The sequence below is a fragment of the Lipomyces chichibuensis genome (assembly GCF_038497645.1).
Source record: "Lipomyces chichibuensis strain CBS 12929 unplaced genomic scaffold V1513scaffold_3, whole genome shotgun sequence".
In the NCBI taxonomy this organism is placed as follows: Eukaryota; Fungi; Ascomycota; class Lipomycetes; order Lipomycetales; family Lipomycetaceae; genus Lipomyces; species Lipomyces chichibuensis.
Genome location: NW_027117455.1, coordinates 498468 through 519414, shown reverse-complemented (window position 1 = coordinate 519414; position 20947 = coordinate 498468). Strand labels below are relative to the sequence as shown.

The 20947-nt window shown below is 46.0% G+C and overlaps 10 protein-coding genes across 10 annotated transcripts; 4 read left to right on the top strand and 6 right to left on the bottom strand.

Moving 5' to 3' along the window:
- Positions 1 to 44: 44 nt before the first annotated feature.
- On the bottom strand, positions 45 to 2247 carry V1513DRAFT_437499 (uncharacterized protein). Its single transcript, XM_066896932.1, has 3 exons — positions 2147 to 2247; positions 1841 to 1933; positions 45 to 1261 (listed from the first exon to the last, which is right to left on the bottom strand). The coding sequence occupies exons 1-3, from the start codon at positions 2177 to 2179 to the stop codon at positions 281 to 283; spliced, it is 1107 nt and encodes a 368-aa protein (XP_066755936.1). The 5' UTR covers positions 2180 to 2247; the 3' UTR covers positions 45 to 280.
- A 2071-nt stretch (positions 2248 to 4318) lies between these two features.
- Positions 4319 to 6300, bottom strand: V1513DRAFT_437490 (uncharacterized protein). Its single transcript, XM_066896931.1, has 3 exons — positions 5392 to 6300; positions 5183 to 5344; positions 4319 to 5122 (listed from the first exon to the last, which is right to left on the bottom strand). The coding sequence occupies exons 1-3, from the start codon at positions 6046 to 6048 to the stop codon at positions 4436 to 4438; spliced, it is 1506 nt and encodes a 501-aa protein (XP_066755935.1). The 5' UTR covers positions 6049 to 6300; the 3' UTR covers positions 4319 to 4435.
- A 190-nt stretch (positions 6301 to 6490) lies between these two features.
- Positions 6491 to 7975, top strand: V1513DRAFT_394550 (uncharacterized protein). Its single transcript, XM_066895340.1, has 5 exons — positions 6491 to 6843; positions 6934 to 7015; positions 7075 to 7231; positions 7289 to 7654; positions 7704 to 7975. Exons 1-5 carry the CDS (start codon positions 6681 to 6683, stop codon positions 7851 to 7853), a joined length of 918 nt encoding a protein of 305 aa, XP_066755934.1. The 5' UTR covers positions 6491 to 6680; the 3' UTR covers positions 7854 to 7975.
- Positions 7909 to 10155, bottom strand: V1513DRAFT_477298 (mediator of RNA polymerase II transcription subunit 1-domain-containing protein). The gene is made up of 4 exons (XM_066900236.1): positions 9542 to 10155; positions 8917 to 9492; positions 8552 to 8870; positions 7909 to 8499 (listed from the first exon to the last, which is right to left on the bottom strand). The coding sequence occupies exons 1-4, from the start codon at positions 9907 to 9909 to the stop codon at positions 8014 to 8016; spliced, it is 1749 nt and encodes a 582-aa protein (XP_066755933.1). The 5' UTR covers positions 9910 to 10155; the 3' UTR covers positions 7909 to 8013.
- Positions 10148 to 11670, top strand: V1513DRAFT_437480 (armadillo-type protein). Its single transcript, XM_066896930.1, has 3 exons — positions 10148 to 10444; positions 10529 to 10660; positions 10712 to 11670. The coding sequence occupies exons 1-3, from the start codon at positions 10364 to 10366 to the stop codon at positions 11459 to 11461; spliced, it is 963 nt and encodes a 320-aa protein (XP_066755932.1). The 5' UTR covers positions 10148 to 10363; the 3' UTR covers positions 11462 to 11670.
- A 182-nt stretch (positions 11671 to 11852) lies between these two features.
- V1513DRAFT_170257 (ORMDL family-domain-containing protein) lies at positions 11853 to 13528 on the bottom strand. The gene is made up of 5 exons (XM_066894269.1): positions 13145 to 13528; positions 12729 to 12841; positions 12523 to 12671; positions 12368 to 12464; positions 11853 to 12304 (listed from the first exon to the last, which is right to left on the bottom strand). Exons 1-5 carry the CDS (start codon positions 13305 to 13307, stop codon positions 12245 to 12247), a joined length of 582 nt encoding a protein of 193 aa, XP_066755931.1. The 5' UTR covers positions 13308 to 13528; the 3' UTR covers positions 11853 to 12244.
- An 841-nt stretch (positions 13529 to 14369) lies between these two features.
- On the bottom strand, positions 14370 to 15675 carry V1513DRAFT_477295 (uncharacterized protein). The gene is made up of 3 exons (XM_066900235.1): positions 15314 to 15675; positions 15121 to 15251; positions 14370 to 15054 (listed from the first exon to the last, which is right to left on the bottom strand). Exons 1-3 carry the CDS (start codon positions 15374 to 15376, stop codon positions 14538 to 14540), a joined length of 711 nt encoding a protein of 236 aa, XP_066755930.1. The 5' UTR covers positions 15377 to 15675; the 3' UTR covers positions 14370 to 14537.
- On the bottom strand, positions 15676 to 17059 carry V1513DRAFT_437471 (t-SNARE). The gene is made up of 2 exons (XM_066896929.1): positions 16672 to 17059; positions 15676 to 16593 (listed from the first exon to the last, which is right to left on the bottom strand). The coding sequence occupies exons 1-2, from the start codon at positions 16951 to 16953 to the stop codon at positions 15985 to 15987; spliced, it is 891 nt and encodes a 296-aa protein (XP_066755929.1). The 5' UTR covers positions 16954 to 17059; the 3' UTR covers positions 15676 to 15984.
- Positions 17060 to 17540: 481 nt separating this feature from the next.
- Positions 17541 to 18684, top strand: V1513DRAFT_477293 (acyl-CoA N-acyltransferase). The gene is made up of 3 exons (XM_066900234.1): positions 17541 to 17684; positions 17734 to 18045; positions 18111 to 18684. The coding sequence occupies exons 1-3, from the start codon at positions 17613 to 17615 to the stop codon at positions 18246 to 18248; spliced, it is 522 nt and encodes a 173-aa protein (XP_066755928.1). The 5' UTR covers positions 17541 to 17612; the 3' UTR covers positions 18249 to 18684.
- Positions 18685 to 18840: 156 nt separating this feature from the next.
- On the top strand, positions 18841 to 20033 carry V1513DRAFT_456581 (uncharacterized protein; the record flags this gene model as incomplete). The annotated part of the gene is made up of 2 exons (XM_066899582.1): positions 18841 to 18900; positions 18957 to 20033. 2 exons carry the CDS (start codon positions 18841 to 18843, stop codon positions 20031 to 20033), a joined length of 1137 nt encoding a protein of 378 aa, XP_066755927.1.
- Between the last annotated feature and the right edge of the window lie 914 nt (positions 20034 to 20947).

The window sequence follows — 20947 nt, the reverse complement described above, 5'->3', positions numbered from 1 at the left end:
TCAGCTCATACTCACTCCACTTTTACTTGTTTTAATAATAAAGGTTTAATAATAAAAGCTGAATTCGTTTATTATTATACACACGCACACTTAAAATCCGCTCAAAAGTAGGCACTAAACGTCTCAACCAATGGAGCTGAACAGCAACGAAGCACACACAATCTAAGCACCAAGTAAAGACAAGCGCAACATTATGTATTATAGAAAACACGTCCAAGGTGACTAACCAAAAACTTAACCGACGCATTCACCTAATATCACATACAAAAAAAGAAGAAATTTATTCGCGCAGGGCTTCAGCAACCATGTCCACACCAGGGATGCTGCCACAGACGGTCTCAACCATGATACCGGTGACAAGGTAAGGGTCGATGTTGGAAGCGGGACGGCGGTCCTCGAAGTAACCGTAGCCATCCTTGTTGACAGATCTGGGAATTCGGATGGAGGCGCCACGGTTAGCGACACCAGATGAGAACTGGGCAATGGAGGCAGTCTCGTGACGGCCAGTCAGACGCTTCTCATTATCTTCACCATAGACGGAGATGTGTTCCTTGTGGCGCAAGGAGAGCTTCTCAATGGCCTCCTCGATGTACTTCATGCCACCCTCGAGACGCATATTCTTGGTGGAGACGTTGGTGTGGCAACCGGCACCGTTCCAGTCACCCTGGAGTGGCTTGGGGTGGAAAGAAACCTTGACACCGAAGTCCTCAGCAACGCGCTCGAGAAGGTATCGCGCAACCCAGAGCTGGTCACCCATGGAGATACCAAGGTTCGGACCGACCTGGAACTCCCACTGGGAAGGCATGACCTCGGCATTGATACCGGAGACATTGAGGCCGGCGTACAAGCACGCTCGGTAGTGAGATTCAACAACATCACGAGCATACACCTTGCCAGTGCCGACACCACAGTAGTACGGACCTTGAGGACCCGGGAAACCTCCCTTGGGCCAGCCGTAAACATTTCCATACTCGTCGAAGAGAGTGTACTCCTGTTCGATACCGAACCATATCTCAGCATCACTGTGTGCCTCGAAGAGCTTGCTCGCGGCATAACGGTGGTTCTTCTTGTTAGGTGTACCATCGTTGTTCCAGCACTCAGCTAGGACAATCACATTGTCTCCCCGACGGAAGGGGTCGGCGTACATGGCCACGGGACGGAGGTAGACATCAGAGTCGTGACCTGGAGCCTGATCGGTCGACGAACCGTCGAAATTCCACTCTGGTAGGTCGTCGACGGAAGTGGGCTTCTTATCGAGAGTCTATCACGCCAATTGATTAGCACGTACCCCACGAATTAGTTAGTCTAGTTGCAGAACCGATGAGCATCAGAGCCGGCCGTCATCTGTCCCTCCGATGCGATGACAATACGAAGCACGTGACTTGGGGAAAAGCAGGCAGATAACTGAAGCACGCCACAGCACCGCCACAATGTATCAGCCAATCAAGACTGAGCCAAAAATGCGAGGTGGGGTAAGGGTGCAAACAATCACAAGCCAAGCCATGGATGAATCACGCAAGTCACAATCCGAGCCCAGGCCGTGAAAATTGTCGCATGCCCCTCCCACGCCACAAATATCATTGCAAGAAGTTGTCCAACGATGCGGAATTAATCAGAAATAGCAGATAAGATGAAGATCCAGATAGCCTATGTTAATTTCTTAAAATGCTCCGTAGAAATGTCGAAGGCGCCGACGTTGTGACGAAATGTGGAAATCCATGGGGTGATAACAGATAACGCAAGGGAGGCCGAATGCAACCGCCTCGACCAAAGCTGAAGCGAAAACTCATCGGAATTGCACTGGACAACTAAATATCTATCAAATTAAAGACGGACATACCTTGCCCTTGGATCGGATGCCGTTGGTACCATCGATCCAGATGTACTCCGCAATGACCTTGCCGTTCTGGGGCAAGTCCATGTACTTGGCGAGCTATAAATAACAAAGTCAGCCAATTCTCTTGGGAACATCCTCTATTTATAGCCTGGCAATGCAATGGAAAAAGATCCTGGGGATGGAAGCACCGAAAGTTAGGATGAGTATGCATTTAATGGCCATACCAGTATTGACTGACGAGACTTGACAGCAAATGGAAACAGCAGAGGACAAAGAACATCACAATATAGAAGTAGATAAAGTACTTACATTGGCGCCGTTAGAGATGACAGTGCTTGACATTGTGAAGGATGTGGATAGGTTGCGAAGATAGTCTGTGAAGAGGAGAAAAACGTCGACGGGCGAGAATGAGATTAAGTAAGGAGGAGGAGACACTTGGATGAGCGAGAAAGTTGACGGTACTGGTAGTGGGTCGGAAGTGTCATAAATCTGACCCGGTATCAGGCAGTCATGGAGCGCTTGGAGACCAGCTGAGTGAGTGGCGCTTGACCATATTAGGGCTAGCGTCAATGCTAATTGATATTAGTGGCGTTCTGTGGCGGACCCGACGTCCGGGACAGAGTCACGGACGTGATTGTCAGGTCTGTGCTTTTTTTTTGAACCTATTAGAACAGATCGAGGTAAGAAAAACTTTCGCCCCTGCGGCTGTCGAGATACCGAGTCCAGACTGAGTCTTTTTCGCATAGTGCAATTTCGAGAAACTACCGTCCTCGCTGATCGGGAGCATTGATATCAATGGCGCGGCGCGACTTTTGGGGATACTTATGGCACAACTGCGCAACAGACTTTATTTTCGGGTCTGGGGAGATTCGGGTCTGCGACGCCACTGAAACCTTAAGTTGTAGGGTACACGAATCGACGTTGTGTGGGTTCTGGCGTATTCGCGTCAGCTTCGTGGCAGGAACACCGGGAATGCTCGTCTTGTGCCAGATTCGCCGTATATTGCACGAAGAGCCGCACTTAAGTCGACGGGAATAAAAGTCGTTATCAGATGTATATATCGAAAGAGTATTTGAGGTTGACATACAAAGTGAAGAACAGATTAGCAGACGGAGCCAGCAAGTTCCAGTCTATACGATGGAAGATACCAGAAGCTGTCAACCGTCAGTACTCCACAGTATTGGAGAGCTAATATAATAGTGACTTAGAGAGGCCAGACCAAGAGAGGAAGTATCGACCGATAACAGCTATTCGTCACTGCTGATAACGTTTTGCACCTTCGATTAGCACGCACCTTACTCTTCTTTGTGCACAGTACTTACACATTACGCATATTCTGATGGCTATAACAGCCAATCTCCCAATTGTCGACCAGATCAGCCGAGAACAATTCGATTGCCTAAACAGGAGAGGTACATTGTTGAGTTCTAAGACTCGCTTTTTTTGACTTCGGCCTCGCATTAAATCTTACCGACTTGTTTAGATGCGGTACAATACACCCTGCTTGACATCTCCGGTGTCAGGCCCACTTTGGATAACAATCTCTGTTATTCTTTCACTATTCCGACCCGACCCTCATTACCCGAGTACTCTGGCCGCCAAATCACCGTTTCGCACAATGCGTATCGCCCCCGCATAGCTTATAATGTTTCCTCGACATACTCATCTGCCCTGATTCATCTCGGTTAACAGCAATTGCTTTATCGCAGGTCATCTCATTACTCGCAGTGATTCCTTCGAAACATTTCAAATGTCATACAAAGCAAATGCCTACAAGTGACATGTCTCTGCCTCAGTAACACTTCGATGAGCGATCCTTACAGCAACAATGATCATTGTTTCCCGGCTACTTGTGACTAAGAATTGCTGGCATTTTTCATATCTTAGTGATCTGATATCGTCGCTGCAGCGGAATAGCGAGTCTACTGCGCGAGATTAACGCCATGAGTCTATATTCCCCTGTTCGCCAGCCAGTAGGATCTACAATATGGAGGACGCATCGATAAGTCGTACTCATGATATATACTAGCATTAATCTAGTTAATTACTATCTTGCCGTTCTCAATCCGGTCATCACACATATTGACGCACCTCTCGACTCATCAATTGCACCCACTCCACTATCATGGCTGTCACCGAGGAACAAGAGGGAGGTTTCATTCATCAATCGTAACGCCAACTTTCTTCTCGATAATCTCCATGCCTACCACTGACCCAGCTATCTGTAGATGGGGTTCTAACGATTTCCTGCCGAATCACTTTGCCACGAAGGTCGGTGCTAAGGGAGCGTATGGAGCGTAAGTCTGTATTAGACGCCACCACACCCCGGATTTTGAAATTGCAAACAAAATGATGAGATCCGGCGGTATCTTGCATGCAATCTGGCCCTGGAGACATGCCTCACTACAAGCTAAGGCGAGTAGCGTACGCGGAGGGTTTGCCTGGTCATACCGGGTCACCAGGACGATGGATTGATATAGTCTGCGTCATAAACATTGATTTTGAATTATATGCAGAGATATGATACATGCATCCTCAGATGTAATAGACAAAAGCAACCAAACGCCAAACACTTGTGCAATATTTTATATATATATATCACTGCATCAACTTTTTAAAAGCCTCCTTCCCAGCGCTTATTCTCTGCTTCAGCCCCCCACTAGTACTACTGCTTTTTGACCCCTTTGGTTTGCTCTGCAAACTTATCGCGCCCGAGACCATCGGTTGCTCGCCCCGTGCATAATCGTACCGACCGTCCGAACCTTGCTGGCGGCGTCTGGACCAGTCATCTCTATCCGCGTCGGAATACCGAGTATCAACTCGTTTATCCACGATCGGGTCTTTCTGCGAGCGTCCGTTGTTGCGGTTGCGGTAACCTCGATCTGCGGTCTTGCGCGTCTTGTCGAAGTAATCGTCCCGAGGAGGCGGATAGTCCTTGTCCCTGTCCCTAGGCCGGTACTTTCCTTCGCCATCGCCCTGTCTATGGTCAGGACGATACGAGTCCCTGTCGGGTCTGTACGAATCCACGTTAGATGAACGAGCTGGGGTGGGGAAGCCGCCACGCTTGGCGACTTTGGATTCAAGTTCTTTGGATAATTTGCATCCAGTAGGTAAATTGCGAGCTGAAAAAACAGATGTTTCGATCAATGGCTGCATCATTGGGCGTGCACGAGGACAGTCGTCGCCGTAGTGCCCTTCGTCGGCGCAGTTGTAGCAAAATAGGGCCCCGATCGGACGTAGCGGTTCACGGGACGTTGTGTATAAGCACCAAATTGATGGGCATGTCTACTTGCATCAGCTAATTCTTATGTAAAATTCAAGTCGTTAGACTATAGTAGTACGCACCTCGTATCCGTGACGTGATGAACGACAGCGAGAACAGTAGATGTCCCGACGTCGTTCCTTGCATGCGAACGAGTCGTGTCCGAGTTTATTGCAATTCGAGCACCGCTTTGTTTTCGGGCAGTTGCGCGTCAAATGGTCATCTTGCTCACCACATGTTTGGCACTAAGGAGGTCAACATTGGGAAACATAGTATACAGCAAATTACATACCACAATGACTTGACAATCACTCGCCATGTGCCCAGGCTGGTGACAATTAATACAAAGCGAAACATGCTCGTTCTCCAACTTGCCAAAGTACCGGCCTTGGCCTCGCATCTCGACTAATTCGTCTATCGTGGCGACTTTCTCATTTCTATCGCCCTCATTTTTCTTTGCTTCTTCGAGCTGCCGTAACCGTTTCTTAGATGCCGGCTTTACAAGTAAATCTGCAGGATCGATCTCCGCATTCGGATCGCGCTCGTTTTCCTCCTCGGATTCCTCTTCCTCAGGTTCTTCCTCGCTGAATGGATCATCGAGCACAGTAATAACGCCATCCACTATTCCAAGCTTAACAAACCTCGGTGGCCTCGTTACACCTTTCGGAAGGTCATCTGTCGTCGTAACATTGTACTCCGTGCCCGCATGCTCATCTCCTTCCTTGTCTTCCTGATCTTTCTCCAGTGACTCACTCCGACCATCATGATCATCAATCTCTATGACCTCATCCTTCTCATCCGAAATCATAATAGGCGACCCCGCGTTCCCACCCTTTTTCCCAAGTTCGACAGCATCATACCGACTGTCCTCCTCTTCGCCCCCACTACTCTCGTCCACACGCGCGCGTTTGCGGGCAGGTTGTGCATCATCCTCGCCGTCGTCTGACATATTGTGCACAATATGTCGAAATAGATCTGTGTCCTTTGGAAACCGAGGGATTGTGGTATGGACTACTGGTGAAGACGGGGGAGAACTGCTTCGTCAGAATCGTTGTATAACAGATGGAATTGGTCAGCTTACATTTCTGTTTCTCCAATCATGTTAATATCAATTGTAGTGAAGTTTATGTGATAAATGGCGTCACTCTAAGTCATGCAAATTCCTGTGCAATGAATAAGGCGAAAAGATGATATGTTTTCTATTCACCTGGAGCTATCCTGTTCAGAAACTTAAAACAAAAAAAACTCCCAATTAAAAAGCCGGGTAAATTACCCTGCCTTTTAGGATAATACCCAACAATCTCATTTGCGCGTTTTGGGCAAAGTTGTCCCGAGTCTGACAACGCGCGTGGAAGTGGCGCTCCGGGACCCGCGAACAGTTTTTGCGTTTATAGATGTGTTGCACGATCGCGTCTCCCATCTAACCACCTCTCATCTAGAGAGCACTTGTGATCTCGATAGGGCTTGAATAAGAGGCTTCTTTTGCTAGAAAATCTGCTCTAACAGGTATAGCACCATCGGTTCCATATATACAGCATATTTACGTCACGTCAAGTTCATCTCCTATAGACAAAATTCAACATGAGCACGGCAGACAAGAATGAGTTGCTCAAGACGCCGCTACATGGGATTTACATCCCCGCTGGCCTCATCATAATCGGCACTGCGATTGTGAAGCGAGAGTGGATCTTGTATTCTGTTGTCTTGGCGTTTTCGCTTTCAGCTTTGAAGGTTTTGCGGGGTAGTATGTACTTGCTTATCTTCAGTGGAGTTTTGAGACGGACTTTGGAGATGAGTAAGAGTGAAGGAAGAGTGCTAATCTACTGGATTTTAGAAGCACGAAAGGTCTTAAAGCCAGATGTTTTCCAGGAATTTGAATTGAAAGAGAAAACAATTTTATCGCACAACACCGGCATGTACGTACCGGTTTTTGTCCATTTTCTCTACGAGGTGCACTTACTCATGAACCACTCAGCTACCGATTCGGACTACCGAACACCAATGACATGCTTGGACTACCTATTGGGCAGCATGTGTCCATCGCCGCTATGATCGACGGCAAGGAAATTGTGAGGTCGTATACTCCTACTTCATCCGATGACGACCGCGGCTATTTCGATCTTTTGATTAAGGTACTTCATATTTGACACCCCTGTATATCCAATAAATTGCTTACATATAGGATATAGTCTTACCCGACAGGCAACATCTCTAAATATGTGGCAGGCTTGCAAGTAGGCCAAACCATCCGTGTCCGCGGGCCCAAAGGCAACATGGTCTATCGTCCCGGTCTCGTCCGCGCATTCGGCATGATCGCCGGCGGCACAGGTATCACTCCCATGCTCCAAATTATCCGCGCAGTGCTCAAGAACCCGGAGGATAAAACCGAAATCAGCCTGATTTTCGCGAACGTGACAGAGGAGGATATTTTATTGAAGGACGACCTGGACGAGTTGGCGGCTACTCACGAGAATTTTACAGTTCATTATGTGCTGAATAGTCCTAAAGAGGGATGGACTGGCGGAGTTGGCTTCGTGACGGTTGATATGATTAAAGTGAGTGCATAGAGTTTACTTCTTAAAGAAATGAACTAACTGTTGCCAGGCTCGCTGCCCGCCTCCTGCCAAGGACATCAAGATCCTTCTCTGCGGGCCCCCTCCTATGATCAGCGTTATGAAGAAGGCCACCGTCGAATTGGGCTACGATAAGGCACGACCTGTGTCTAAGCTCGAGGACATGGTCTTTGCTTTCTAATCTCGCACCAAAATAACTCATAAACAACAAACAAGGGTCAATAACATAATAGATGGCTAGACTGTTAGTTGATGTAGAATACTTATTTTTCGCTACGTAATTACAATTCGTTGTATCTTTAACGCATATCCTATTTTTGATTTCCCAAACGCCCAGTGATCTACTCTCGTATACTACAATAACGCACCTGCTCGCGAACCCACAGAGCAACGATACCCAGATCCTCCGCAATGTCAGTCACATCCGCCAGCGTCCGCTCCATCTCCTCCTTGCCTTGTACATCTCCGTGTTCATTCACAGCCAGCCCGACAACACCAATCTTGCCGCCTCGCCTCACCTCGACTGCAAAACTAGTCAAGCGAGGTAGCCTATCAACAGCAGTTCTATCCGTTGTAGGCATACTTAAGCTGAGCTGTGGCGCGCGACCATATGGCGTCGCTAGCTTGACTGATACCATGGCTGGCGGGCCCCGCGTCAGTGGCGCTGACCCAGGGAGGTCCGTCATGTTACTAAGATTATCCAGCGAGGACACAAATTCCGCTAACGTCGACGGAAGCTCCATTGGTACGGCCGATTTAGGTATCAGCGAGTCTGGCTTAAACACGCTATTTATAAGTGCCTGCATCCGTATGGATTGTCTCAATATCTGCAAGCGTCAGTCCTGCTCAAACCAACACAAAATGAACATCTAAACACACCTCAAACACAGAAAAAATCTGGCGCGGATGCGACATATACACTTCCTCAATCCGTCGCATCTCCGCGACCCGCGACGACAAACTGAAAATATATTCCCCGGGTTGTCCTCGGGAATCGTACGCGATACGCTTGGCGAAGAGCAGTGAGTCTTTGGAACCATCGAAGGCCGGGATCGTTTCAATCTCCGCCTCGCATTCTGGATCGAGGGTCGCGGCGTCGTAATATGGAATTGCGACCGGCGGGTCGAGTTTCAGGACGAAGCCTGTAGCTTGGTCTTCGAGATTGCTGAAATCTGGTTCTTGCCAGTTAATTTCACCACTGGAGCCCATTAGCAAGGCGATCAAAATTCATTAACTTTACGTACTCTGATGTAGCTACTTGTTCGCCAAGTAAAGCATTATTCTGCACCACACCCCGGCCGGCGCCAGCACGGCCAGACTCTTCAATCTCGACAATCACGCGATACCGCATCCGTTCAGATTCAGGTAAGGATTCAGGGACTCTATGCCGCTCGTTCCAATACCAGATCGACAACCCCAACACACCGAGATAATCCACGACTGGAGTACCATGGCCCACGTTCTCGGCATCAATCCCGGCACCAATTTCATACTCATGTATCCGTTGCAGCGCGTTCTTGTACAACCCGTTCAACACTTCAAAGTTGTCAATCTCGTTGGTAGAAAGTTTGTCGTGTCTCGCTAATCTCTCCACATTCCGCGCAAACGAATCAAGCGTAGGTGCTTGTAAGTCTGCTAGTAAGAGCGCATCTGAACGGGTTTGCGCTATTGAAGATTGAACGTCAAGCCTACTTGCAAGGGACAAGGCGACTTTAGTTACTTTGTTGGAAGGAAGAAGTAAGTCGATGTCGATTAGAATGATTCTGCCGCCTAAACTGATTCGCTTACCGCCGTCAATCTCGTCCTTGAACACCTCAAGCCTATACAATCATAAGTAGTCAATCTACTCGTACAATAGATAAGACGTACGAATTATTTCTTCCTATACGCTCGATACCCAGCTCGGAGATTGCACCAGGGCGCCGCCGGAGAATGTGAACTATCTCTTCGATATCCCGCCGCTGCACAACTTCGCTCTTACTTCTTCCAAACAATGGTCTCTTCGCTGTTGTGATATTTTCTTGCTGAAGGTCACCGGCCAAGACCGTATTCGTGCTCTGCTCGATCGCGTTTCTGAGTGCGGACGCGGGTCCGGCCAATCCTGCGTTGGCTACGTCGAGCGCGGAAGGAGAGAATGACGCGAAAGCAGGCGAGACTGCGGATAAATTTTCTGGTATTGCCATGGGCGTCACTTCTGACGGCGACAGCACTTTGAAGTTAAATGGCGAGTCGGACATTGTGTTTTGTCGTGCTGGATCCCTAATGTCATATTATTGTTGTGCCGACTATTGAATGCAATTCGCAGGATTCCAATTAATGCTATCCGCATTCGTTTTATCTTGCTGAACCGGAATCAAGTCCCGTCCTCGAGAAGTTTGACGAGGTCCTAGCTCGAGTCGCGAATATCAGATATTATGTGATTACTTCGACCTTCGTTCTTAGGGCATTCTACTTTTGCTCACAGTTTAGATTGTGCGGCTCAAAAAGCAAGTCCAACACAAGCAAAGCGTTTCCCAATAATTTCATTCCAGAAAGCGCGTGAAACTTCTGGCGCGATGACGCTTTTTTGCATTGTAACCTTACTTAAATAGCGAGTCTGATCACAGTTAAACTCGTCTCACTGTCATTTTTACTTATACCTGTCAATTTGGTTATAATTCGGATATACAACGTTACGTTGTATTACACAATATGGAGAAACTACTGAAATGGTCGATAGAGAACTCGCAAAACGCGAGTACAGATCCAGATTCGCAAAGAGAGAAAGTACCTGTAAGTCCGCCAAAGTCACCAGTCTTAGTTAGCATGCCTTAGCATGCTGCCTTGAATAAAAGAACTAACAGGGAACAATTGTAGAATCCCGAGGTGTTGGCGCAATTATTCGGGCAGCCTGATGACGCGCAATTAATGCGAGCGGCCATGGACACGATTCTTGATCCCAACGTCGACATAGAAACTAAAGAAACTGCATTTGATAATCTCGAAATGGTGGGTCTTTTTGACTGGTATGGTGACATTAAACTGATGACCATGGCATAGTTAGTGGAAAACTTAGATAACGCGAATAATCTCGAAAGCCTCGATCTATGGGCACCATTGATAGAGCAACTCGCTAACCCGTCACCTGTTCTTCGCAAGATGGCGTGCTGGGTAATCGGCACCGCAGTCCAAAACAATCCTAAGTCTCAGGCAGCACTATTAATGTATCCTAAAGCAGTTCCAAATTTGCTACGTATAGCATCCACAGATCCGTCTAAAGAAGCACGGTTAAAAGCAATGTACAGTCTCAGCTCCGCGATTCGCAACCACGCATCGGGCTACGATTCTTTCAAAAACGCGGAAGGTTGGCAGGTCCTCATGTCGATTATTCGGCAGGAAACGCAGCACAAGTTCGATGAACAGACGCAGAATATTCCGGACTCGCAGCTACACTTGTACGAAAGCGACGAAGATATTCGAAGGCGCTCAATTTTCTTATTGGCGGGAATTTTGTCAACAGAGCCGTTTGAGGATAAAATCGAGATACTGAGGTCGTTGTCTGCCGTCCCATCGTTGCTTGAATTATTGCATGTGGAAGGCTCGTATTCTGCGATTGAGAAGATCGTGCAAATTTTGCTCGTGATCGCAAAGTCACAGGCAGGATTTACAATGGAAGAGAAAGAGGGTATCCGGAGTGGGCTCTCCAGAGCTAAGAAGGATGGGTTATTAGATCTTGATGAAACGGAGAATGAAGAGTTGACAGCTGAGTGGAGATCATTAGAACAGGAAATAAATTCAGACAAAAAGTAATGAGAAAAAGCTGTGACATATGTGATGCGAAATTGTTATATTTTAGATAGTCGGCAATTGGGAATACATATTTGGAACCAAGCGTATGACATGTTGGCGGTTAGCCACGGCTATATTAATTCACTAACAAATCTGTTGACAAATGTGCAATTGTACGATATCGTCGATAATGAACATTGGGACGGTTCATAAATAAATTTCATTGCCGTTACGCCAAATATTAAGCACAGATAATAATACTTTCTACAAGAAAATAAAACAGCGAATGAACCTGCTCTTTGGACTTGAAATCTTCGTCTCCATAAACCTTCAAGGTATGTCACAAGACATCATTCTCCAACACAGACAATTCACAACAAATAAAATAAACCAAAGCAAGCACCACATATCCTAATAGCCATTAATAACCGTAATCCTTAAACCATCCACGCTTGATTACTATGTAGCACCGCGTAATTAGTAAGAAAACAACTAAATCACCTTCCGCATCAAATAAAAAGTCAAAAATACACATAGAAGCCGCATCAATTAGAAGACATATATAGTGAGAGTTGTTGAATGTGTGGGGTGCTCTTTCAATAATAAGAGCATGTCATAAAATCGCATCCGGTAGCTATAAACAATAGCTTACGACCCGGCTTAGAGTTTGCAAAATAAACACGAAAACACAAAACACAAACTAAGTCAAAATTAAACATCAATCCAGGACGCTAAGCAGCGAGGAGAGTTTAGCAACAACAAACAATTACCAATACAATCGACCTTATGGCCATGCGACGGAGGTTACGAATCCCAGCTAGACGAAGTCATCAGTTCTGGAACCGATAATCGCAATCGATGACTCTAATCGTCAATGTTAATAACGTCCTTGGTGTGCTGTGCGCTTTCGCGTCTTGATACACTTACGGATGGCAACTTCGGAATCACAACAACAAGGCACGCCAGACAATTCAATACAAACATGCCAAGGTCGTAGTGGGTATAGTGAGTAGAAATCAAAAACCTATGAAAGCCTATTAGCAAATATTTCACAATAGTTCCTTTAGACTAAGTGTGCCTACAATCCGATTGGGACACCCAACAGAAACTTTTTGGCAGGTGTATATTGGTCACCATTATCGATCTGTTCCCACATATTAAGATTGTCGTAAGCACCCGCATTGAATTCGAATGGTATTCCGGTAACATAATGAAACATAATATATGACCCCTATAGCGATGTCAGAACCCTGGTCAGCGAATATCGTTCTTGGAGCAGAGTACTCACGATTACGTAAGAAATGTTGGTAAGCGTCCAACTCAGTTCTTGCGAGACACCAGGAAGGAGATCGTAGAATATCTTAAGACAAGCAATAAGCACAAAGTGTATGACCCAGGCGCCTAGACACAAGAAAACAAGAGTTAGTGACTCAAGTACCAATGCCACGATACTCGACCAGCAATAACACCCGCAAACCCCCTTGACCAACTTCATCAAAGCAAAAGTCTGATAATCATGTCAAATATACACCGCACATAGTAATATACAATCAGCAAGAATTACGGTATGCCGGGCCATCCCAACAAATGTCTGACTTATTACCAGCCCAACAAAATAAGTTGCTTCTCTCGGATCCCACTGGAACCAAAGGCTGCCGCCAGTCCCGAGACTCTAAAGGACATACATCTAGTAAAAATACCAACCTTTATTGTTGACCCAATTCGCGTTGAGGTTGGGAAGCGCAGCTTGATCACTCTGCTCCTCGATCGTTTCGGGCTGGAGATGCGAGATGATGCTCGAGGAGCGTCGCCGGCGCTCTTCCTTGCTTGTGATCATAGAAGCGACAGATGAAGAATAGGAGGACATAAACGGAGGAGAATAGCCAGATGCAGGAGTAGGCGAGAGAAGTGTCTGAAGAGGTGCAGAATAGACAAAAGATGAGTTAGCGAGTAGCGGAATGAAAGACCTAGTCAGCAGCCGTGGTCATGGTTAATGTGTAAACGATTGAAATAGGTCACACGTGCCGGGTCACGGCCGAAACTGTGACTATATTTGCCACAGTTGCGCTGCAAGTGTCGATTTCACAGTTAACTGCGGCACTAAGTGAGTCACAATGTGGCGGACATAGGCGAGGACGGATCTACGATACCCGCTTACTTATTGCAGACAGTGAGGCAGACTATTATCTATTGCCTAGGCAGCCATCGCGTTAAGTTTTTAGCGATCCCGGTCTATCATTTTATAAGTAAATTCCTAAGTCTAACTAGTTGGCAGTCGTTGTCGCCTTGGCCAGTCCACGAGCAGTGCGTCACAGAATTAAAAAACCCACATATGCTTGTAGCAAAGTGATAGAGAATTGTGTGCCATAGGTGCTCGTGTGCCAAATCCTGCGACCCTCGCCGCCTATGAGCTTCTCAACTGTCAAGTATTCGAGATGATCAGGATCGATGGATGGAAGAAGAAGGGTCGAAAGCATAGCTGTTCGTAAGCGAACTCCAATCGTTGCCATAAAATATGACATAGTTCGTCTCATTTGGTATCAAAAGGAAACAGCATCGCCGGCTGACTGAGTCGTCGCGAGGCCCAGCCGCCTGTTCTGGCCTTGTGAGCTATCGTGTGATTCAGGGGCTCTTCATAAGTAGTAACTACAGCGCCTTGGTGAAATGCCTGCTAATTCGCCACAGTAATCGCCCCGCAAGACATCGTACACACCTAGCTTTGAATATGAAAAGTGGGTATTGTACTCATGAGTGTGGCGCCTTAATTAGTTTTCTTCATGCTGGCAAACAGCTACCTACGGCTAAGTTGGACCTTGAATGACACAGCTGTATTTACAGAGACACTCCTGTCCATCAATATGTCGTCTTTTCCCTGTGCTATCGTTATATTACTGTCGATATGGCTCATGTAAGGAGTCGCCTAGAAAATGAGTAAGCTAAGATTTGCGAAATATATTTGGAATCATATAATATCCAAGGGCCGTCCATCTACACACCATAGCATACGACCTAAATTGTATAGTCACCAAAATATAAGTATTGCATTAACTATATAGTTACAGAATAATGTAATACAAATCGATCGGACAGAGCCTATTCATTGCCCTTTCCGAGCAGGTACTCTGCCACGTCCAAACCCAGGCGTACCATCGGGTGCCCTTGGGACCCTTATTATTCCACCTTGTCCTGCAGGCCCCGGACTGTTACTGCCACTCTTTCCTTCCCTAGCCGGTGATGGAGTGCTTCCGTTTGAACTTCTTCCTGACGAATTAGGTGCTGCGCGTCTCCCACTATCTCCAGGTGTCCGGTCTTTACTTTCTCTGTCTCTATTGCGTGATGATTGACTGCTTCCACTTCTGCTGTTTATACTGCTATTGATCGCATTATTGGTGCCCATATGATTACGAGACTCGGCTCCAAAAATAGACTCTCTGACGGCTCGGTATTTTGCTTCTTTATCACGGCGGTTTCTTTCCATTCGTTCTGCCTCCGTCTCCCGAGGTCTTTCATCTGCATCTGATGGCGATGTTGGCGTAGCAGCTGGGGTTCGTTTTAGTATTCGTAGTTGTGGTCTGTATTGTGAGCCTTGGGCGTTCGTCTGAACCTCGTACTTCCTAATTATCCAAGCAAATTAGTCTGAAATGGACAAACCCAATACTCCATCAGGCACGCCAACCTACATTGGGCCGAGAGGGCGTAGTGGAGCCGAATCATCACCATTGCTAGATTGTAACTTATCCGGGGCAAATAGCTTCCGAACTTGATCGTTCGACTCTAAGACCACTACACCAGAAGTCTGCGACTTGGACGTCTTCAAATAGAATAAGTCAGAATGATTCCTTCCAAACAGACCGGAGATTGGACAATACATACCTCCTGTCCGGGTATCCAGCCGTCGTCCCAAGGGTCGGAGGACCCTCGGTTGGGCTTGCTCATGACGGCTGCGTAGGTAATTATCTAGTGGATTGCGTCCGAAGTACCAAAGGATACTGCACAATAAATTCTCAGACTCTATTAGAGTTGTGCCTTGTTGTCCGTGTTGTATTCGTATGTTTCGATCGATGATAGCGAGCCTAGGGGCAGCGAGTTCGCGCACACTTGTGGCGGGTTAAAGCAATCGGGTAATCTGCGAAGGCACCAAACCCATCATGGATTTCGCTCCGCCAATTTCACATTCGGACATATTTACAGCATCAGCAAAAAGCTACTAGAATTACAATTTCTACTGTGGAGGCAAGAAAAGAATATGTAACCATACGAAACCAATCACTGTCATTATATCACACAGCACCAAACTTTAGTAACAAACTCTAAAGAACAACAGCAAGTAGTTGCCCGAGTAAATAAAATATATAAAGTCTCCTAAACTGCATCCAACGCCTCTAAATATGAAATATAACACTAGAATGAATACTAAACAACATGACGTGGCGAGTAATGGTTCGAGTCATAATTACATATTCACTACCAAACAACCGATATTTCCGTAGATCCATACTCGTCTTGCATCAAATTTGACTCTTATTACAATTCTAATCCCATATTCAACCCAAAAACACCGCTAACAAAACGACTGCCAAAATAACTACCAAAATAAGCAACAAGCAGCAAGATTTGTTGCGGGAGCTCTTCTGGTACCGCGAAGCCTTTGTAAGTTCGGCAGACGCATGTTGTGTCGAATCAGCGACGTTGGTGATGTTGGACTCTATGTTGTCGATCAAGACACCCTGTTCGGTGACCATGGTACCAAGATCGCGGAAAATTTCGTTCAATTCAGAAATACCCTGTTCAATGCCCTGAATTTCAAGCTCACGTTCCGCAATAAGCGAGTTCTGGAAATCTATTTCTTCCTGGGCGACAATATCAAGCGTTTCCTGCTGTTGGACCTGACTTCGCCGGGGCTGCTGCTGCTGTTCACTTCGCTGCGCATATGATGGTAGTTGTTCTTGCATCAAAAGCTGTTGTTGCTGATAATCATACTCGGAGCTTTCTGCACCAGGTGATAGCAGTTGCGTAGAGCCCGGGAGATGCGACTTGGCGGCGATTACGAACTGGCGCTGTTTTTCGGCTGACACTCGCTGAACAGACTGGAAATCCGCCAATAAAGAAGTGAATTCTCGGGAAAGCTTCTGCTGTGTAAAACGCTGGGACGGCTAAAATAGTCATTAGTACAAACCAGTCACTGTCATCTCCAGGTTGAACGCAATATGAGCGATATATGGCAAACGTACCGTAACATCCGTCCAGCTTTGCAACTGCTTGACATCCTCTCCTAGCGACTTGCACAGTTCACGGGTGTCATCGGTCAAAGAAGTCACTCGGTCTCTGATGTCATGAGAATCTTTCTTAGTACCGACAATACCCAAGAGCCGATGTAATGTTGAGATATTCGTGGTGAGTGTAAACAATTGGTTCGACAGGCGATTGGCTATCGAATCAAATTCGGGCGAGTCCGAGAACCCGCCGCTACCACTGCCCATAACGCCTTGCGGCTTTGATGATAAAAAAGACATCTTTATCTAGCAAGGACAATGACAGTCGTTATAAGAGAGGCGAGTATAGTTCCCCTGTATCTAGTGCTGCCGTCTTGGTTGTGACTGGTTCTAGATAAAGACTCTCGCACACTTGGGATTCTTGTCAACGCGGCGATTACGAAGTCGGCATATCATAGCACACCTTGGATCAACCCTAACCACCAATTCACTGTGGCATATGTGCTGCTAAACATCACGCCTGTACCCAAGAAGTCTGTGTGGGCACTTTACAGCCGTAAATATTAAGCAGTTGGCAAATATATGTCATCAAAACGGCGGCTCGCTACAAATATAACTGGCCATCTCCCCTAAACCGAAGCACAAATTGTCGAGAAATCATCGAGACCATCACTACAAGGCGTGTGCGAGCCATTCACACATGACGATCAATAAGAACAATACCGAATAACTAGTAAATACGATGCATTCTGTATCTAGACCCATGGGTATTATGATATTTTTGCTACGCCGATCAATTTCTAAGTCGTTATGCCCGAAACTTAGATTTAAGTTTGATAGCCTTTTTCCTCGGGACTTCACAGCGACAACCGCAAGCTCCGTGGAGGTTAAGGGCAACGAATCCCAAGTACACGGAAACACGAATAATTTTTATAGTTCGCATATATAAGACTGTCATCATGACTGAGTCATCAGCTGTTAAGAAAACTGCCATTAGAAGAGCCACGATCAAGGACGTGCCGTACATCTTGGTAGGTGGTCATTTCTGGTCTCAAACAGCATTGTTAACCTAGTTGTCAGGGATTTATTAAGGAATTAGCTGAATATGAGCACGAACCTGACAAGGTCCTCTGCACCGAAGAAATGCTCGAGAAAACAATTTTCGGCTCCGTCTCGTACGCCAAGGTTTTGATAGCACAGACAGAGGAAGGAATACCCGCAGGTTTTGCACTTTATTTCTATAATTACTCGACCTGGAATGGAAAACCTGGTATCTATTTAGAGGATTTATATGTACAGCCAAAATACCGGGGAAGCTCGTACGGCTCGGCACTGCTCTATGCGCTCGCTCAAGAATTGGTTGATATTGATGGTGGCAGACTAGAGTGGTCGGTAAGTCTTCGACTTTATTCATGTACGGTGCGTGAATAAATGTTAACCATATATCTTATGGATAGGTGCTTAAGTGGAATACACCGTCCATTGAGTTTTATAAACGATTGGGAGCTGTTCCAATGGACGAATGGCAGACAATGCGTGTGGATGGCACTCAGATTGCTGAAATGGCTAAGAGATCTCCAGGTATTTTAGAATAGTGCTGGATTGTAATGACTTATGCATGGAATGGCTATCATAAAAAATTGTGTATTTTTTGGTGTGATAGGCCATCATTGATTCTCAGAAGTCATAGACGATAGTCTGACCATTTTCTGGCTAAATTATAAGTTGTTGCCTCTTATGAATTATGTATTATTCACAATAAGGTGAAGTTTTAAGGGTCTAGGAGCAGGATAGTGGTTCGTCCATGTTCACGCATATTATTGCAGAGTAAAGGTACCATGTGCACATTACCTTGATTACGAACTGGCGGATTGAGGTTGCACCATTCATTATAATATTGATCTTCAAACCAGCTAATTGTCTGCATGCTTGCTGACCATTGTACAGCACTTATATGTAAAATATCGGAGAAGCTTTGTCGTCGGATAATCTCCACCGCATTGTTGACCTGGGTGTCTATATACCCTCAATTTTAACGGTGCGGAAGATATTTGTCTCCCAACACACTTGCGGGGCTGCTACTTAAGATACAAGCATCTGTACATCTTCCGTCGGCATCTCGCATAATCAAATAGCTACTCTGAGTGCTCCAATTAACTGATCATTGCCATATATTAATTTGTCATCATGTCTTGCTCTACTACAGCAATCAACCCAGCATCAGTCACATCAGGAGTGGGTCCACAGGTTCGTGTCGAGAGTCCATTTTCTCTAAATTATCATACGATTACTAAGCAATGCAGGCCACAAAGGGGAAAGAAGCAATTACTAATGCTGATCATCTTGCCAGGATAAGGGAGAATCAACGGCGTTCGCGTGCGCGAAAGCGGGAATATGTTGCCGATTTGGAGACGAAAATCCGGTCTTGCCAAGAAGAGGGCCTGCAGCTCAATATACAGATTCAGCGGACAGCTCGCCGGGTGGTAGAAGAAAATAGAAAGCTGAGAGAACTATTATCTAAAGTTGGTGTTGATGAAAGAATGGTAGAAGAGTGGTTGAAAAATAAAGAAAGTGGGGAGTACAAAATTGGGCCGGCGAGAAGAAAGGAGGAGGAGGATATTTTGAGGGCAAAGCATCCATGCATTTCCTGCGGAACGGCACCGGCAAAGAAAGTGAAAGATGATCGAACTCCAGCAAGTTCTCAAATTCCTGTAGCGCCCGCTGCTTCCTCTCCGATAACGATAGCTTCATTACTCCCTAGGAATGCATCGATCGCGACCCCACCCATGGCCGATGCATCTGCTTTAATCTCTGCAAACAGTACTACGCATCATAATCAGGTACCTATTGCGCCGATGGGTGTGCCAAGTATTGAACCAAAGGCAGCTCAGCTGCATTCGTCTTCTCAACAGCAATCGATTCCGATTGATTTTACCGCATACTTCCAGTCTGGGGACATCGATGCTATGGCATTGCCGTTGTCATACTACGAACAGCATCATCCAGGGTCAACATATAGTGCAACGCCCATATCTCCTGTTCCAGATTCAGGTGGGTCTTGTTGCGGGTCATCATCATCGGGTACTCCATCGCAGGTGAAAGACAGCGGTGTCCCAATTCAGCCTCCTGTCGGATTGGTGTCATATGATAATAGATCCCTCGCAGATCAACTGGAACATTCTATATCCAATCTTGAGACCTACGAGTCACTGCGCAAGGAAAGCTCTTATAAGCTTGACCTTGTTCAAATCAGCATCAAGCTATGGGAAGGATTTGTGAAGGCTTCTGCTGCTGCAAATGGAGGAAATGCAGACGCTTTGGCATCTCGGATCGACACTCGTCATCTTATGAGTGTTTTAGATGAAATTATTGAATCCTAGATTTCAGATAACATTATGTTGGCTGAGAGTCGTTTGAATTGCACTTCGGTTTTAGTTGGACGGATAAGTTTGGGACTTTATAACGGGTTAAGGCGAAATGTGTGTCATTCTGTAAGTTTATGCAGAGCTCAACGTAAAATCTTATTATATCCTAGCGCTTTATTGTTTGCGGTGTTCAGGTCATTACTGTCAGTGAAATAAAATATCGAATCGTGTCATTCAGATGACAAGCGAAGCAAGCAGAGCGCTTAAAGGCTTGAATATGGGGTCAAAATCTAGAGGAAGTTTAACTGCCACCGAAGACACTCTTTTATAGATATGCACTAAACACCATTTGAAATTGTTGTCGTTAGTGCCCTTACCCGGATGCCAGAACTTAAGAAATCCATCCAATGAGCGTCGAACAGCATGTCACCTTGATCACTACCACCACTAGTGACCGTCCAATTGTTACCATTTGAAGATGAACTGTCATTATTATTATTTAGTGCCATAGACCTAGTGACTCACACCATTCTTGGTTGGGAGATACACGACTTTGATGCCTCCCCCATCTCTAAGGATGAGTCCTTGGATAAATTATTAGTGCTGATAAGTTTACATGTGAAAGATTAGCTCAGGGCGAGATTCAGGGGTAAATCGAAGAGTCATTATACTATGAACTGTGTAGAAGTTGATTATCTTCTGCATCTTTGCTGAGTCAAATATAATAAGCGTTAAATATATCCGACAGGGAAGGCACCCAATATTTTACTATTCTGATGAAATGCTAGTGGTTAAGCTTGTCAAGAGCACTGCCAATCACTCGGACCGGGTATTACCTCAAGACCTCCGGCCCGGGAACGGGCCCAAGCTTTGTGCCAGATGCTCATGTTCATATAGTGCAGCAAATGCATCAATTTAACTCATTTAAA

What these genes read in the sequence shown, in the direction of transcription:
- V1513DRAFT_437499 (XM_066896932.1), bottom strand. Translation starts at nt 2,179, where the DNA reads ATGTCAAGCACTGTCATCTCTAACGGCGCCAAT. An exon ending in TCATCTCTAACGGCGCCAAT is followed by an intron (nt 1,934 to 2,146) that starts GTAAGTACTTTA and finishes TGTTATTTATAG; the next exon opens with CTCGCCAAGTACATGGACTT. An exon ending in GCATCCGATCCAAGGGCAAG is followed by an intron (nt 1,262 to 1,840) that starts GTATGTCCGTCT and finishes TTGGCGTGATAG; the next exon opens with ACTCTCGATAAGAAGCCCAC.
- V1513DRAFT_437490 (XM_066896931.1), bottom strand. Translation starts at nt 6,048, where the DNA reads ATGTCAGACGACGGCGAGGATGATGCACAACCTGCCCGCAAACGCGCG. An exon ending in GTGATTGTCAAGTCATTGTG is followed by an intron (nt 5,345 to 5,391) that starts GTATGTAATTTG and finishes TGACCTCCTTAG; the next exon opens with TGCCAAACATGTGGTGAGCA. An exon ending in CATCACGTCACGGATACGAG is followed by an intron (nt 5,123 to 5,182) that starts GTGCGTACTACT and finishes TGATGCAAGTAG; the next exon opens with ACATGCCCATCAATTTGGTG.
- V1513DRAFT_394550 (XM_066895340.1), top strand. Translation starts at nt 6,681, where the DNA reads ATGAGCACGGCAGACAAGAATGAGTTGCTCAAGACGCCGCTACATGGG. An exon ending in TTATCGCACAACACCGGCAT is followed by an intron (nt 7,016 to 7,074) that starts GTACGTACCGGT and finishes TGAACCACTCAG; the next exon opens with CTACCGATTCGGACTACCGA. An exon ending in TGACGGTTGATATGATTAAA is followed by an intron (nt 7,655 to 7,703) that starts GTGAGTGCATAG and finishes AACTGTTGCCAG; the next exon opens with GCTCGCTGCCCGCCTCCTGC.
- V1513DRAFT_477298 (XM_066900236.1), bottom strand. Translation starts at nt 9,909, where the DNA reads ATGTCCGACTCGCCATTTAACTTCAAAGTGCTGTCGCCGTCAGAAGTG. An exon ending in CGTATAGGAAGAAATAATTC is followed by an intron (nt 9,493 to 9,541) that starts GTACGTCTTATC and finishes ATGATTGTATAG; the next exon opens with GCTTGAGGTGTTCAAGGACG. An exon ending in AGATTTTTTCTGTGTTTGAG is followed by an intron (nt 8,500 to 8,551) that starts GTGTGTTTAGAT and finishes TGACGCTTGCAG; the next exon opens with ATATTGAGACAATCCATACG.
- V1513DRAFT_437480 (XM_066896930.1), top strand. Translation starts at nt 10,364, where the DNA reads ATGGAGAAACTACTGAAATGGTCGATAGAGAACTCGCAAAACGCGAGT. An exon ending in CGCAAAGAGAGAAAGTACCT is followed by an intron (nt 10,445 to 10,528) that starts GTAAGTCCGCCA and finishes GAACAATTGTAG; the next exon opens with AATCCCGAGGTGTTGGCGCA. An exon ending in CATTTGATAATCTCGAAATG is followed by an intron (nt 10,661 to 10,711) that starts GTGGGTCTTTTT and finishes ACCATGGCATAG; the next exon opens with TTAGTGGAAAACTTAGATAA.
- V1513DRAFT_170257 (XM_066894269.1), bottom strand. Translation starts at nt 13,307, where the DNA reads ATGTCCTCCTATTCTTCATCTGTCGCTTCTATGATCACAAGCAAGGAA. An exon ending in GAATTGGGTCAACAATAAAG is followed by an intron (nt 12,842 to 13,144) that starts GTTGGTATTTTT and finishes TCTTGTGTCTAG; the next exon opens with GCGCCTGGGTCATACACTTT. An exon ending in CCAACATTTCTTACGTAATC is followed by an intron (nt 12,672 to 12,728) that starts GTGAGTACTCTG and finishes ACATCGCTATAG; the next exon opens with GGGTCATATATTATGTTTCA.
- V1513DRAFT_477295 (XM_066900235.1), bottom strand. Translation starts at nt 15,376, where the DNA reads ATGAGCAAGCCCAACCGAGGGTCCTCCGACCCTTGGGACGACGGCTGG. An exon ending in GCTGGATACCCGGACAGGAG is followed by an intron (nt 15,252 to 15,313) that starts GTATGTATTGTC and finishes TTCTATTTGAAG; the next exon opens with ACGTCCAAGTCGCAGACTTC. An exon ending in CTACGCCCTCTCGGCCCAAT is followed by an intron (nt 15,055 to 15,120) that starts GTAGGTTGGCGT and finishes TTGGATAATTAG; the next exon opens with GAAGTACGAGGTTCAGACGA.
- V1513DRAFT_437471 (XM_066896929.1), bottom strand. Translation starts at nt 16,953, where the DNA reads ATGTCTTTTTTATCATCAAAGCCGCAAGGCGTTATGGGCAGTGGTAGC. An exon ending in AAAGCTGGACGGATGTTACG is followed by an intron (nt 16,594 to 16,671) that starts GTACGTTTGCCA and finishes TGACTATTTTAG; the next exon opens with CCGTCCCAGCGTTTTACACA.
- V1513DRAFT_477293 (XM_066900234.1), top strand. Translation starts at nt 17,613, where the DNA reads ATGACTGAGTCATCAGCTGTTAAGAAAACTGCCATTAGAAGAGCCACG. An exon ending in AGGACGTGCCGTACATCTTG is followed by an intron (nt 17,685 to 17,733) that starts GTAGGTGGTCAT and finishes CCTAGTTGTCAG; the next exon opens with GGATTTATTAAGGAATTAGC. An exon ending in GTGGCAGACTAGAGTGGTCG is followed by an intron (nt 18,046 to 18,110) that starts GTAAGTCTTCGA and finishes TCTTATGGATAG; the next exon opens with GTGCTTAAGTGGAATACACC.